Source organism: Stigmatopora argus, chromosome 2, assembly GCF_051989625.1.
Source record: "Stigmatopora argus isolate UIUO_Sarg chromosome 2, RoL_Sarg_1.0, whole genome shotgun sequence".
NCBI lineage: Eukaryota > Metazoa > Chordata > Actinopteri > Syngnathiformes > Syngnathidae > Stigmatopora > Stigmatopora argus.
In genome coordinates this window covers 21,909,906-21,924,810 of record NC_135388.1, presented here as the reverse complement: position 1 = coordinate 21,924,810, position 14,905 = coordinate 21,909,906, and the positions used below count along the sequence as shown (strand labels likewise).

General features: G+C 42.0%; 1 protein-coding gene across 4 annotated transcripts in view; it reads left to right on the top strand.

Annotated features, from left to right (window-relative positions):
* Positions 1–14,905, top strand: part of LOC144066958 (SH3 and multiple ankyrin repeat domains protein 2-like) — a 228,529-nt gene that overhangs the window by 32,984 nt on the left and 180,640 nt on the right. For all 4 annotated transcript variants that reach the window (XM_077590411.1, XM_077590404.1, XM_077590397.1 and 1 more), the window contains 2 exons: positions 3,803–3,970; positions 10,198–10,314. In XM_077590411.1, the coding sequence (XP_077446537.1) occupies positions 3,803–3,970; positions 10,198–10,314 (285 nt within the window). The remainder of the gene's footprint in view (positions 1–3,802; positions 3,971–10,197; positions 10,315–14,905) is intronic.

Below are 14,905 nucleotides of genomic sequence, written 5' to 3'. Positions count from 1 at the left end.
CATTGGACACAATGCAACACCTCCAAAGAAACATCATTAATGATCAACATGAAAGAACAGTAGGCCCAAGTGCTTATGTATAATGTGACTTAAATACTCTAGCCGCTAGTTGTACTCAAATACTTACTTACTTATATAATACTCTAAAATTCAGCAAAAACTAAATAGTAATCTAAATAATTTTAAATGAAGGAATGATTCGACTTTGTTGATTTCAACGGGACGCTACGTGACTGGCTAGCATGCACTAATCTCCTAAGAACAACAAAAACAAGTAAGAATGCGCTAGTGCTAGTGCTTACTTCTTGAGAGGCTAATAGGGCGTGAACCCCCACTAAGAGTATAGCAGTGGCGTTCCGTGAATTTCATACCAACGCCTTCAGCTACGTAACAATCAATCCAACCCTCAAAAACTATTATGGCTATAAAACCTTTACTGCAGCTACAGCTGCGACACATAAAAAAAGCATCAATAATAACCTCATACAATTGAAATACCATTTGGGAATATAGCCATATTTTACTCACCAAAAATCCTTTTTATCTGTACACGAAATCCATCCTCCTTTCTTTTCTATCACCATCGAAGCTAATGCTGAAAGTCGAGCCTGTCCTGTCGTATTTCGGGCATGCGTTTTTATTCAATTTAGTTATGAAAATGTTCGTTCCCGGTTGTGACAGGCTCGCTTGCTTCAGAGTTGTCCGACCTTTCTTAATGTTATCCAGCTTTTTTTCTTGAAAAGTCCGTCTTGAAAATGGCTTTGACAGTAAATCTGCAAACAAATCAATTTCTTCTCCTCCTTTAGCCAGTGCGGGTTGACAAAACCGCTATTAAATCAACACAACAATATATTTGCTGGTGCAGCTCGCTCCAGATACAATTTTGTAACTCTGGCTAGTCCACTCTATCACTAGCCAATCATAGTTGGTGAAAGCGATGACGTATTCCTACGTCTGCGAGAAGGCATTGGTGCCGCCAACTCGAAATCTGATTGGTTAAAGCAACAGTTTTATCGACGCTTGTTTTATGCAGTAGAGCCTGCAGAACTGATTGTGAAGGCCTCAAGGCAGATTTCTGACCCTAGCAACAAATAATAGCTGAAATGTGATTGGTTAGATGCTTAAATATGAAAACACATCTGGAAGCAGCGCAACCAGGGGAAAAGCAATGAAAGGAAGCTGACAGACAATTTGGAATTGTTTAATAAGTATTCATGGACAAAACATAATTAACATTAGTCTGTGATTCAGATATTTTTTTTCAGAAAAGGCCATGCAGGCCCTGACGGTCCACCACTGGAGTATAGTATACGAATCGAGTGAGCCTGTTCAATCACAAATTAAAATCTAATATTGAACAAAAGAATAAATTTGAAAAAGATTAGAAAATGATATAATATTTAGCAGGGCAGCCCGGTGTAGCGAATGGTTAGCGCGTCGGCCTCACAGCTCTGGGCTCCTGGGTTCAAATCCAGGGTCGGTCCACCTGTGTGGAGTTTGCATGTTCTCCCCGGGCCGGCGTGGGTTTTCTCCGTAGCACGAGGCATTAAAAAAAAAAGAGTAAGAAAACACCAGGGAAAATTCACTTGGATGTTTTAGTGCAGCGGTCTCAAACCGGTCCTCAAAGGGCTGCAGGGGGTGCAGGTTTTCATTCAAACCAAACAAGCGGACACCTTTTGCAAGTGTAATCAGTTGATTACAGGCAGGTGCTACTCTTTTTTAACAGACCCTCATTGGCTAAACTGTCGACACTGGATTGGTTGAAACAAAGACCAGGACCCATTGCTGCCCTTTGCGGAATCAGTTTGAGACCCCTGTTTTAGTGGATCGGATCTGTGTTGTCCTCCATCTCCGTTCATTTTGGCCATGTTATGGTCCTTTTGCATTCATGCTCTGAGTTAGCCTTTATTGCTAACCTAAAACATGTTTCCTTGTCATCCTCTTCTTCTCCCGTTCTCTGTGGTGGTCAGGTGGTGTAATTGCAGTTTAAAATTATTGCTTTTTTATTGAAAGTTCTTATTATTATTGTTGAGAAAATTATTTCATGATAATCGTTATCGTTTTATCGACCAGCTCTAACTATAATGTATTAATATTTAAATAGAATGTATATGTATATATACACACACATATATATATATATATATATATATATATATATATATATATATATATATATATATAATTAACGTGTAAATGTTTCAGTATTTTTGCTCACCTCTTAAAATAGGTCTTCATTGTTTAATCTTAATAAAAGAATGTCAATGAAAGACCTGTGCAGAACTATTAAGGTGAAGTGAAGATGATGACTTGTGCGCAGGTTATTGAGAGCTTTACTCCAAGTCAGGTAAATCCTCTTTGTCATATTCGAGCGTGACCGGACGTTTCATCGAAAGACGTTTGGTCCCCGGACGTTTGGTCGACCGGACGTTTGGTCGACCGGACATTTGGTCGACCGGATGTTCGGTCGACCGGACGTTTGGTAGAACGGACGTTTGGTAGAACAGACGTTTGGTAGAACGGACGTTTGGTCGCCGTGTTTGTTCGCTGTCAAATTATGACATAGAGTTTACTGTTGATAATTTGATATTAGATATTTAGATATTAAACTCACTCTCTCTCTCTCTCTCCTGATTATAATTTTGAGAGCTGATTTCAACAGTAACGACCCGGCGACCAAACGTCCATTCTACCAAACGTCTGTTCTACCAAACGTCCGTTCTACCAAATGTCCAGTCGACCAAACGTCCGGTCGACCAAACGTCCGGTCGACCAAATGTCCGGTCGACCAAACGTCCGGGGACCAAACGTCCGGGGACCAAACGTCTTTCGACGAAATGTCTTTCGACGAAACGTCCGAGTACCATATTCGATAGGTGTTGTCTGGTCAGCAGGAGCTTCTGCGAGAGGTTTTTGGCGCACAAGAAACATAGTAAATGCGAGTTCTGACTGCTGTTTATTTTTTGTACAAATATGGTTTTGTACAACCACATGACACCGTCTCATCTAGACAATTGCCAAATTCGATGGCTATGACCATGTTGTCATCAATCTCTTGTTGCAACCTGAATTGAATTGAATTGAATGCTTTTACTGTCATTTATACAAGTACAATGAGAGCCAAATTAAAGATACTAAGTACTAAGACCACATCCTCCATCCTCATTTCTGTCGTTTTGTCTGAACTGTCCAACTTCCACTCCGCTTCTCCTCTGCGTCCAGCTGTCTTGTCCACCCAAAGAGCTCTATTTTCTGATAAGAGACGCACTTGGGATAATCCAACTTCCATTTTGCTTCTCCGCGGGGTCCAGCCTTTTTGTCAGCCCAGAGAGCTTTATTGTCGCCCTTCAATAAATTGATGCCGCTCTTCCCCGTCTTCCATTTGCTCCATATAACTGCCTCGTTCAAGCTGTACCTGGAATTGCTTTTTATTACACTTGTTTTCACTTGTTGTAATGACACTAAATACTCCATTCATCCACTAATGTTCCACTGTAAGAGACTGTGCTACTATGTTAGTGACTGTCTGCCAAATTGCTAGGCTTTGCTTTGTTTACAAGGATTTATTCTTAGTGAAAAATGATGCTATTTAGAAATCTGCTGTTGAAAAAGTACACCTTTTTCCTAGTAAGCGCCATATGGTTCTTTCAGTTTTGTCACGTTATAACAACAATGACTTTATGAAGAAGTTATTCAGAAAATAGGCTTAGTTGTAAACTGGTTACAGCTTGTTCAATAATTTAATTACCCTTGTTTTTGTCCTTTTTGTTTTGGATTTCCCACATACACCTTTTTTTCCCAGACACTGTTGGAGCTAGGGGCATCTCCGGACTACAAGGATAGCCGTGGTCTGACTCCTCTGTATCACAGCGTGATCGTAGGGGGAGACCCAGGATGCGGTGAGCTTCTTTTAAACCATCACGCCTCTGTGTGCTGCCAAGATGAGAATGGCTGGCAAGAAATTCACCAGGTACACAGAAGTACACCACAAGCTGCACTCATTTCCAAAGAAGGAATTTAGGATGGTTAAGTTATTTGGGCTAGCTTGCTTTGGGAGAGCAGAATTAAAGCACAGCACAGCTGCTCCCCAACAAAGAAGATAAAAGGCATGTTGGGCATGTTGCCCTGCAGCCATGACAACACTTTGAGCATCTCCACATGGTGTGTGCTTGTGTATTTGTTCGAGAGATGGGGGCCTGCGGGTGGAGGGTGGGGGGCGTTGGTATTGTGTTGTCTGCGTCTGTATGCCTGTTTTGGACCATTAGTTTTGTCAAATTGCTCATATCTCATTCACTGCTCACGTCCAAATTCTTTTCCTTCCCCAATCTGCCACCCTTCAGACACAGTAATGATCTTTTTATTTTTTTATTTTAGCTTGATCAATAAGACATACTTTGTGCAAGTATGCTTATACAATAATACCTTAAGATATGAGCTTATTGCGTTCCGGAACCGAGCTCGTGTGTCAATTCCCTCGTATCTCAAATCAATTTTTCCCATAGAAATGTACTAAATACAGATGAATTCATTCCCACCCTCTGAAAAAACACCAAAAACAGGATATTATAATGGCAAAACATCTTTTTATTGGTTCTAATGCACCGCCTACTTACATAGTAACAAATACCCATATAGTGGTTATGATCGTCAATACTAAAATGTTACTCAGTACAGACGGTAACGGAGTGCACGGACGAGAGAGAGGGAGATACTAAAGGAAAGGAAGGAGATAGATTTGATGGACGCGCTCGTAACATAACATAAAGTTTAAATTTAACTTAAATGAACTTAGATTACTATACAGTTTTAATCGTGCGTTACATTAAATTTAAAACTTATTGTGCAATAACTGAGGCAAAGATGTTAACGTATTACACCCCGGCTTTCAAGCCAGAACTTCCTGCTTCTCCATGCCTGAGAACAGAATGTATCCCACTTTGTTTTTTAAAATTCGTACCAGCCACGACTCACTTTGAAGGGTTCAGCTGGTGTCGAAGAGTCCCCTTTTTTATGCTTGCTTTGCTTTCAAGTGCTCGCAGATTCCGCTGGCTTTTTCGCATATTATCGACTCGGTCACGTTATCTCCCGCTAACTGTTAATTTTTTATCCATATTAAAAGAAGGGTCTCCATCTCGTTATGAATGTCACTGCGCAGCTTGGAGACTATGGTTATCCTTTATAGCATCCTTCTGCTTAAGGGTGATACACATTGTCGAAGTGCTCCTCTCATATTGGTGAGCCAGCTCAGTTACGCGTACACCACTCAGGTTTTTTGATTATTCTGTGCTTAATATCAATTTTCACCGACTTTTTGCACCGGCTTGCTTTGGACACATTGTGATGATTAACGCAAAAGACCTTGTGAAAAATGCAACCTGTACGCACAGTGCCGGTAGATATCTTTACGTGAGGGAGACACAGCGAGAAAGACAGTGCGCTATTATCATAAGCAGCCTCTCGCATACTCGGCCACCTGTCTGTCTAGTATGCTTGTATCTCAAATTTGTCTCGTATCTCAAGGCAAATATTTGCTTGGAATTTTCGTTGTGTGTCAAATTTCTTGTATGTTGGGGTACTCATATGTCAAGGTATTACTGTAGTCCTCTTGACTTATTGGTCAGAACTATACATATGGGTGGTTTTCAGTGCTTGTAGCATTTTTTTTTCGTATACAGTAGTGACTCTACTTACGAATGTCTCTACTTAGGAAAAAGTTACCAAACCACTTCTAAGAACGAATTAATTTCGTATTTAGCTTAGTACAGGGGTAAACCTATTAGTGACAATAAAAAAATTAAGTTGGTGACACTAGCTACAAATTTTATCATATAGTAATCCAGTGGTGGGCTGTGCATTTCCCACCTAGGCCTTCAATAATGCTACGTCTGAATCAGTCCAACCCTCAATAACTATTTTATTGCTATAAAACCGTTGCTACAGCCGCGACACATTAAAAAAGCATCAATAATAACCTCATAAAATTGAAATATTATTTAGGAATATAGCCACATTTTACTCACCAAAAATCGTTTTTATTCACATACAAAATCCACCCACCTTTCTGTCCTCAAGAACTACTCTGTCGTACAGATTATCCGTGATTTTCAGTTCCATCATGTTTTTATCCGATTTAGGGCTGAAAATATTCGTTCCACAGAAGCAGTGGACACGGGGATGGTCACCGCCAAACACACAAATGTGTACAGCTGCCCCACACTCTTAGTCAGATTTTTCTTCGGAAGGAAATCAAGGAGATCAGTGTAACATTTTCCTGCAAAATCATCCATGGAATAGTTCAATCTATCACTAGCCAATCATAGTTTGTGAAAGGAATGACGTATCCCGATGCCTGCGAGAAGGCCTTGGTGTCGCCAACCCGAAATCTGATTGGTTAAAGCAACAGTTTTATCGACGCTTATTTTATGCTACAGGGCCTGCAGAACTGATTGTGAATGACTCCAGGAACATTTCAAATAATGGCTGAAATGTGATTGGTTAAATGCTTAAATATGAAAACACATCTGGAAGCAGCGCAACCAGGGGGAAAGCAATGAAAGGAAGCTGTCAGACCATTTGGAATTATTTAATAAGTACTCGTGCACAAAATGTAGTTAACAACAGTCTGTGATTCAGATATTATTTTAGGCCAGCAGAGAAGGTCTTGCAGGCCCTGACGGTCCACCACTGTAGTAATCCATCGAATATCACGGATAATGTAGACCAGACATAGTCGTGATAATCGAAAACCGCAAAGTAGCATCACCCCTATTATTACTACATACCATATTACATGTTTTCGCGCCTATACAAACATACAAGTACACAGGTACAATTAACAAGAAGTTTACTGTGATCCTTCTTCACTACATCTTGACCTTTTCTCATCAGGATATTAAAAAAAGTTCATATAAATATCTAAACTTTAGATATTTATATGAACTTTTTTTAATATCCCGGGTTAGGGTTAGATTCTAAAGCTATGCGGAAACTCGCAACCGGAAAACAGATGAAAAATGGCGGACGTCAGGGCAGCGCTTCATCACTCACCGCCAAAGAAGGTGTCTACTATGGAGGGAGAATGGGCGCTCCAAATATCATATAAGCAGTCCCTAGATGCATTGCGTCTTGCCATTTCCTCTTTTGTTGCGAGTGAATTTTACATCGAGCACATCACCTATGGAACTTATTTTTTTAGTCGCCGTTAAAAATGCCTCTTAAATATTGACGTTTCTTCATATTCTAAAGGACTAGCATGAAATTGCGTCATAAATTAATCTACACTGTGGCGCTATTTTGTATACAATTCCGCTGCTAGGAACCATGTTAATGTTAACAGAGTCCGCCGTGCGGTTAAAAGTGACACAAACAAAGTGAACATATTTCCCCTCTGGAGATGTATGTGTGTTGTGGCGATCCTTAAGCTGCAAATAAATAAAAATAAATTCTCATGAGGTGAAAAGGTCTGAGGTGTAGCGACTGGTCTCTCCGCCCAGGTGGCGGTGCTGCACATTGCAGCGACCGTTCTTCTCCCCTAAGCCGCTTTCCTTGGCCACCGGCGTGCACGTGCAGTTGTTCACCGGCTGAAGCTCGCATCTTCCGAGGTGCAAACTGCAAATTCTCGTGTATATGAAGATACCCCGAGTCAGAGGAATAAGAAAAATGAACCAACATTATGATGGATTTACAATGTAGATACGGCCGTGAAGCTGGCATGACGATATGAACAATTTGGTGATGAAGAATGCCTTTTCCAGCATGATGGGGCCCCTTGCCAGAAAGCAAAGTTCATAACAAAATGGCTTAGGGAACAAAACATAAAGATTCTTGGCCAGGAAACTCTCCAGATCTTAATCCCATTGGGAATTTGTGGTCAATCCTCAAGAGGCGGGTGGACAATCAGGAACCCACAAATCCTGACAAACTTCAAACATTGATTATGCTAGAATGGACGGCCACAAGCCAGGATTTGGTTCTGAAGTTGATCGACAGCATACCAGGGAGAATTGCAGAGTTCTTCAAAAAGAAGGCTCAACACTGCAAATATTGACCTATTGCATGAAATTCTCAATAAAAGCTTTTTATACTTGTAACATGCTTCTAATTGTATGTCATCATACCATAGAAACATCTGGCAAACACCTAAAAACCCTGAAGGAAAAGACTGAAAATGTAACATTTGTGTCGTTTTCAAAACTTTTGGCCATTGTTACGATCGCGCCGCGTCGTCGATCGGACCCAGGCGCGGGGAAGTAGGATCTGACGATGTATTGGCTTCAAAGCAACATCTTTAATAACTCAGAAGGGATCTTACAACAGAACGAGGACTTGTGAAAACGAAAGCGATACCAAACAGGAAACAGGAGAACGAGAGGTATCGAGGAGAAACGTAGCGTGGCTGCATGGCTACTGAATCCACGCAGTGACTTCAAGGGACATTCAGGAATTGTGCAGGAACGATCCAACAATGATAATAGAACTAATTGGTGTTTAAATACTAACTCAGGAAGTCATCAACAGATTGAGTCCAGCTGCTCTCCTTCTACGGCAGCGCCAGGAGGGACAAAACAGGGCGCTCTTTTCTGCCGAAGATTGAGAGGGATCCTGTGTTATTCCGATTTTCTGCTTCATTGTATATTATACTATATGAAATGTGACAACCTTTTAACAGTTACCATATTTTCTAAATCAAAGCGGAAAAAGGAAGTCACGTGAGCAGTGCAGACATGGTAAACACTACAAATGCATGTATCAAGGAAACTCGCGTCTGGCCAGTCAGAGCACGTTTAACTACGGTAAGATGGTGGCGCCCTGAGCAAGCAATGGCAGGCACAAATAAATGAGTTTTTTTCACATTTTATGCAAGATATTTCTTTTTCTTGAACTTCATTCATAGACGTCCAAATACATTTTCTTTATCCTTTTATCTGTTTATCTTTTATCTATTTTGAAATAAATTACAGTATCGGCTGCATTGTCTTGCGTATGGCGTTTCGTCGTTGTCACCTTGCAGTTTCGTGCATGTCAAGTCTTAATTTGTGAACATATAAGCCCTCCCCTTGATTTAGTCATCATTTTTTTAGCTATACATATGGAATATGTGCGAGAAAATATTGTAATACTTGACACTGTTATTTTTTTGAGTGTATTTTCTGTAAATTAATTTCGAGCTAAGTTTGTTTCTCTTACTTTGGGCACTGAAACATTTTAGTGATCTGCGCAATAAATGCATTTCTTGTTGTTTTAAATTGAAATCTTTTTTTCACTGATTAGCTTATGATTTTATTTTATTATTTACTCTGTGGGCGAGTGATAAATGCATCTGCTTCAAAGTTCTGGGGTCGAGGTTTCGATCCCAGGTGGGTTCTTTCTGTGTGGAATTTGCATGTTCTTCCTGGGCTTGCGTGGGATTTCTCCTGGTACTCCAGTTTCCTCCCACATTCCAAAAACATGCAGTTCAGGTTGGTTAACACTCTAAATTGCCCCTAGGTATGACCATAACAGACAATGGTGCTTTTTAAGTAGTTTTGGTACCTGACATGTTTAGTCAGGCGAGTACAGTAATCCCTTGAATATCGCACACAATGGACGCATGGCCACATGAAGACAAATGATTTGGATTAAAACTCCCATTTTCTGGGATTCATATCAAGCAGAGAGGAACTGTTTTAGGCGGCCCGGTGGGACGAGGGGTTAGCGCGTCGGACTCACAGCTCTGGGGTCCTGGGTTCAAATTCAGGTCGTTCTACCTGTGTGGAGTTTGCATGTTCTCCCCGGGCCTGCGTGGGTTTCCTCTGTGTACTCTGGTTTCCTCCCACATTCCAAAAACATGCAGTTCAATTTGGTTAACACTCTAAATTGCTCCTAGGTATGAGTATGAGCGTGGCTGGTTGTCCGTCTCTTTGTGCCCTGCGATTGGCTGGCCACCATCCACTACACTTGTGTGGATAAGCGGTACAGAAAATGCTTGAAATAATATTTACTTTATGCCTTTAATCTCCTGTTACTCTCATGGGTTTTCCTATCTAACAGTGGCTGCGTTCAAATTGAGGGTATATTTCCTTCCATTTGGACTCTTATCTTAATTTGCGACACACTGACATCTAGTGTTAAATAGTTCAGCTGCAATAAAAGGTTTTGTGCTGTTGGAAATATTCGCATGTATATGTATGTACTCATTGCTCTATATTTTGTTTTCAGGCCTGCCGCTATGGACATGTGCAACACCTGGAACACCTTTTATTCTATGGGGCGGACATGAGTGCTCAGAACGCCTCAGGGAACTCGGCTTTACACATCTGTGCTCTATATAACAAAGTGAGTAAGCACAATTATTTAAAAAAAAGTTTAAATACCAGGTGTTAATTCTCCCAGTGGTTCCATAATGACCATAGTTGAGATTGTGAGTGAGAATAATTATTTGTTAAAGTAACTCTGTATTTTAATTAACCTATTGACCCTGCAATGCTTAAAGTTCCCTATATCGTTTTCAAAAAGGACTCCAAACACAACGCGTTCTTATCTAAACAATTTATTGTCCCAGACAGAGGAGTCAAATACAGTGCGCTGGAGCAATTCTATACCATACCTTTGCCTTGGGGCTCAACATGGGTCTTGACGGTTGTTTGTGGTGGTGGGGCGGCAGTGGGGTTATGTACATTTTTTCTCAAACACTATCAAGTCAATTTTACATAATTGACTTGTGGAGATTTTGCAGTAGGGTTTGCCTCTAATTCGCAACTAAAAGAGCAAATTTTTCTTTATCCATTAATAGACTCCTAATCATATACCTTAAACAACATCTGATCTTGGATTGTCGCTTTTGAATGTTTATTGGGACAGGATTCGTAGAAACTAAACTAACTTTGTCTTAAACTGTGAACAGTACACTGCAATGTATGTATGCTGTGTATGTGTATATGTATGTGTGTGTGTATGTGCACGTGTATGTGTGTGTGTATGTGCGTGTATGTGTGTGTATGTGTGTGTGTGCGCGTGCGCGTGTGCGCGTGTGCGCGTGCGCGTGTGCGTGGATGCATACGTATGTATATATTGTATACAGTATACTGCACTGCACTGCATGCATGCATGTGTACTATGTATACAGTATACTGCACTGCACTGCATGCATGCATGTGTACTATGTATACAGTATACTGCACTGCATGCCCGGTCATAACATGTTTAGCAGCCATTTATGTAACAATTATTTGCTCAGCCAGTCAGCCAGTTGCCTTTGAGCACAGCATATTTCACTTCCTGCTTTATAATTAGATTTTACGATTTCAAGTCACATTGTGGCAGCGCCAGGGACAAGTTGTTAGCCTGTTACCCTCACAGTTCTGTCAAGGGTTCGATCCCTGGTGTATTTATCGTAAGGTGGTTTAATGACGATGGGCCGGTCATGAGTATGATGAGAAAAAACATCGTCCAATTAGAATGGACTGCCCGGTCGGCAAGTAAGATCTTATTTTGACACACATACTATGATTTCATCCCTTAGATCTTATCATGTTATTTATTCAGTAGTACATCATGTTTTTTATATTACAGTCTTCCCTCGAATATCTCAGCCTCACTTATCGCGAATTCACTGCTTCGTGATGAAAATGGTGGTGAAAATGGCGGTGAAAATGGCGGTGAAAATGGTGGTGAAAATGGTGGTGAAAATGGCGGTGAAAAATGGTGGAAGTCTGCGAATCGCCTCTTTTTCTGCGCTGAAATGGTTGGTTCTAAGTACCAACGAAGAAGCAAGCGAGCGAAATCTGCAACGCAGCAGGTAACAACAAATATTTTGGAAGAGGACGCGAACTGATCACGTGTGTGGGGGATGCTGCTGAATGCCTTAATCAACAAGTTTGATGAGCATGGCGGGACGTCGAGGCGGAGCAACATGGAAGTTGAGATTCCATTTAAGTCCGGGCAGTGGGCTGACGCCATTGGCGCTTATTTGAAAATACAACATGCTCGCGAATTGGACGGCAGAGAGCACCAGAAAGGGGTGATTTTTTTTCTGAGAATTGAGAGCCCCGGGCGACATTATGGCAAATGGAATCGAAAACATTTGGCCGGCGAGCATGGCGGGACGTCGAGGCGGAGCAACATGGAAGTTGAGATTCCATTTGAGTCCAGGCAGTGGGCTGACGTCGTTGCACTTATCAGAAAATAGAGCTCCTTGGACGGCTAATTGACGGTCGGACGGCGCGGAGGACCGTAGTGGAAGATTAATCTCTCAGCCGCCAATCGGGTGGCGCATGCAGCCGCGGTGCATGCCGGCGGCTAGAGACGTCTGCCCCAGGTACAACAAGTTTTTTGGGGAAGTGGATGACTTCCCGGACATTTTTATTAACTGAACGTGCAGCTCATTATCATGAGGTGTGGGAATGCTGCTGCCTCCTTCATGGTAAAGCCAGCTTTAATCAATCGGTTCGACCGTCCTCATGGTTTAAATAAACAAGAACAAAGCCTATGTTTTGACAGATTCGTCCATAACAGACAATGGTGCTTTTTAAGTAGTTTTGGTACTTGACATGTTTAGTCAGGCGAGTACAGTAATCCCTTGAATATCGTGGACAATGGACGCATGGCCACAAGAAGACAAATGATTTGGATTAAAACTCCCATTTTCTGGGATTCATATCAAGCAGAGAGGAACTGTTTTAGGCGGCCCAGTGGGACGAGCGGTTAGCGCGTCGGACTCACAGCTCTGGGGTCCTGGGTTCAAATCCAGGTCGTTCCACCTGTGTGGAGTTTGCATGTTCTCCCCGGGCCTGCGTGGGTTTCCTCCGGGTACTCCGGTTTCCGCCCACATTCCAAAAACATGCATGGTAGGCTGATTGGACACTCTAAATTGCCCCTAGGTATGGGTGTGAGTGTGCATGGTTGTCCGTCTCCTTGTGCCCTGCGATCGGCTGGTCACCGATTCAGGGTGTCCCCCGCCTCTGGCCCGGAGTCAGCTGGGATGGGCTCCAGCACCCCCTGCGACTCTAATGAGGATAAAGCGGTTCAGAAAATGAGATGAGATGAGGAACTATTTTCACTGTAAGTACAGTATTTAAAGCAGGGGTGTCAGACTCGGGTAGGTTCGCGGGCAGCTTCAACGTCAACTTGATTTCACGTGGGCCGGACCATTTTAGATATAATATTTAGATTTTTTTAAATAAATGGATTAAAAGCCCTGAATATTCAGTTTTTTTATTGGTGAGAGAGAGAGAGAGAGAGAGAGAGAGAGAGAGAGAGAGAGAGAGAGAGAGAGCGAGAGAGAGAGCGGGAGAGAGCGACAGAGCAAGAGAGAGAGAGAGAGAGCAAGAGAGAGAGAGAGCGCACGAGAGCGAGAGAGAGCGAGCGAGAGCGAGAGAGAGCAAGAGAGAGAGAGAGAGAGTCATTTGACGGATGCGCTCGTAACGTATCATAAACTTTAAATTTAATTTAAATGAACTTAGATTCCCATACGCACACTTAAAAATGTTTTAATCTTACGTTACATTAAATTTTACATTAAATGTAAACCTTCTAGTGCAATAACCAAGGCAAAGAGGTTCATGTATTCCACCGCGGCTTTCGGGGCGAACTTCCTGCTTCTCCATACGTATTGACAAGCCAGCTCAGTCACCCGTACACTACTCATGTTTTTCGATTATTTCGTGCTTGATATCAATTGTCATCATACGCCTTTTCTTTGCACTACCCTTCGTTGCATCGGTTTGCTTTGGATCCATTGTTTCCCTTAATCCTGCACTGACCAATGCAAAAAAAAAAACTTGCAACGCTCCTCCCAGTGCTCGTAGGGAGATGTGGCGAGAGAGACAGTGTGGTGAAATCATAAGGCAGCCTCTCGCGTCGGCCACTTGGCTGTATGCTCGTATATCAAAATTTGTCTCGTATCTCAAGGTAAATATTTGCTCGGAATTTTACTCGTATCTCAAATTCCTCGTATGTCGGGGCACTTGTATGTCGAGGTATTACTGTATCCACTTTTTGATCATTGTACTTGTGTACTTGTATATCTGTATAGGCACGAAAACATGTATTGAGGTAGTTCTAATGGGGATGATCCTACTTCTCGTTTTTTCATTTGCCATGTCTGGTCTACATTAACCGCGGTATTCGAGGGATTACTGTAAATATAATAATAATATTACTGTAAAAACGTCAAAAATCACGCTAAAACTCGCAAGCAGAATGCACTTCCCTCTCTTCCACTTGCCACTCAGAAAATGGCGGAAGACATGGGACTGCTCAGTGGACTGAATGGCCGGGAGACTCGGGGTCGCGGATCTGATAGTGGAATTTCCCTGAAATGTTTCAAAGTGCAAGCTCCGGACGACGTTACGGTGGACGCCGTCGGTCCGAAAATAGATCCCTTTGGGCGGCTAATATGGCTGGATCTCGCGAAGGAGCAAAGTCGAAGTCAAGATTCAATTCATGTCCGGGCAGTGGGCTGATGCCGTTGCTCTTAGCCGAAAATAGAGCTCTTTGGATGTGGAATTGATGGTTGGACGACACGGGGGAGGGAAGTGGAAGTTTCATTTCCGCCAAAAAAATGACAGCAATAAAGATGAAGAACGTGGTCTTAGTACTATGAGAAATTGCGAGAAATTTTAAACCTGGCATCCAGTTTGCAACATGGAATATGGCAATCGTCTTGACAGTTTCATGTCGTGGTACAAATGCATATTTGTACCAAGAAAGAAACAGCGGTCTCAACTCCCCATCAACATCTTCCTTGTGTGCTGAAAAGCTCTCGCAAAAGCTCCTCCTGAAAAGCTCCCCCACAGCGCCTCCTGAAGATTCTATTGATGAACCAATGCCTCTTGAATCTGACGAAAAAGACTTGGACTAAAGCTCCCAATAACGTGTTTTTTTTATTATTTCAATTAAGTGGAGAGGTCTACATTTTCACAGTGAG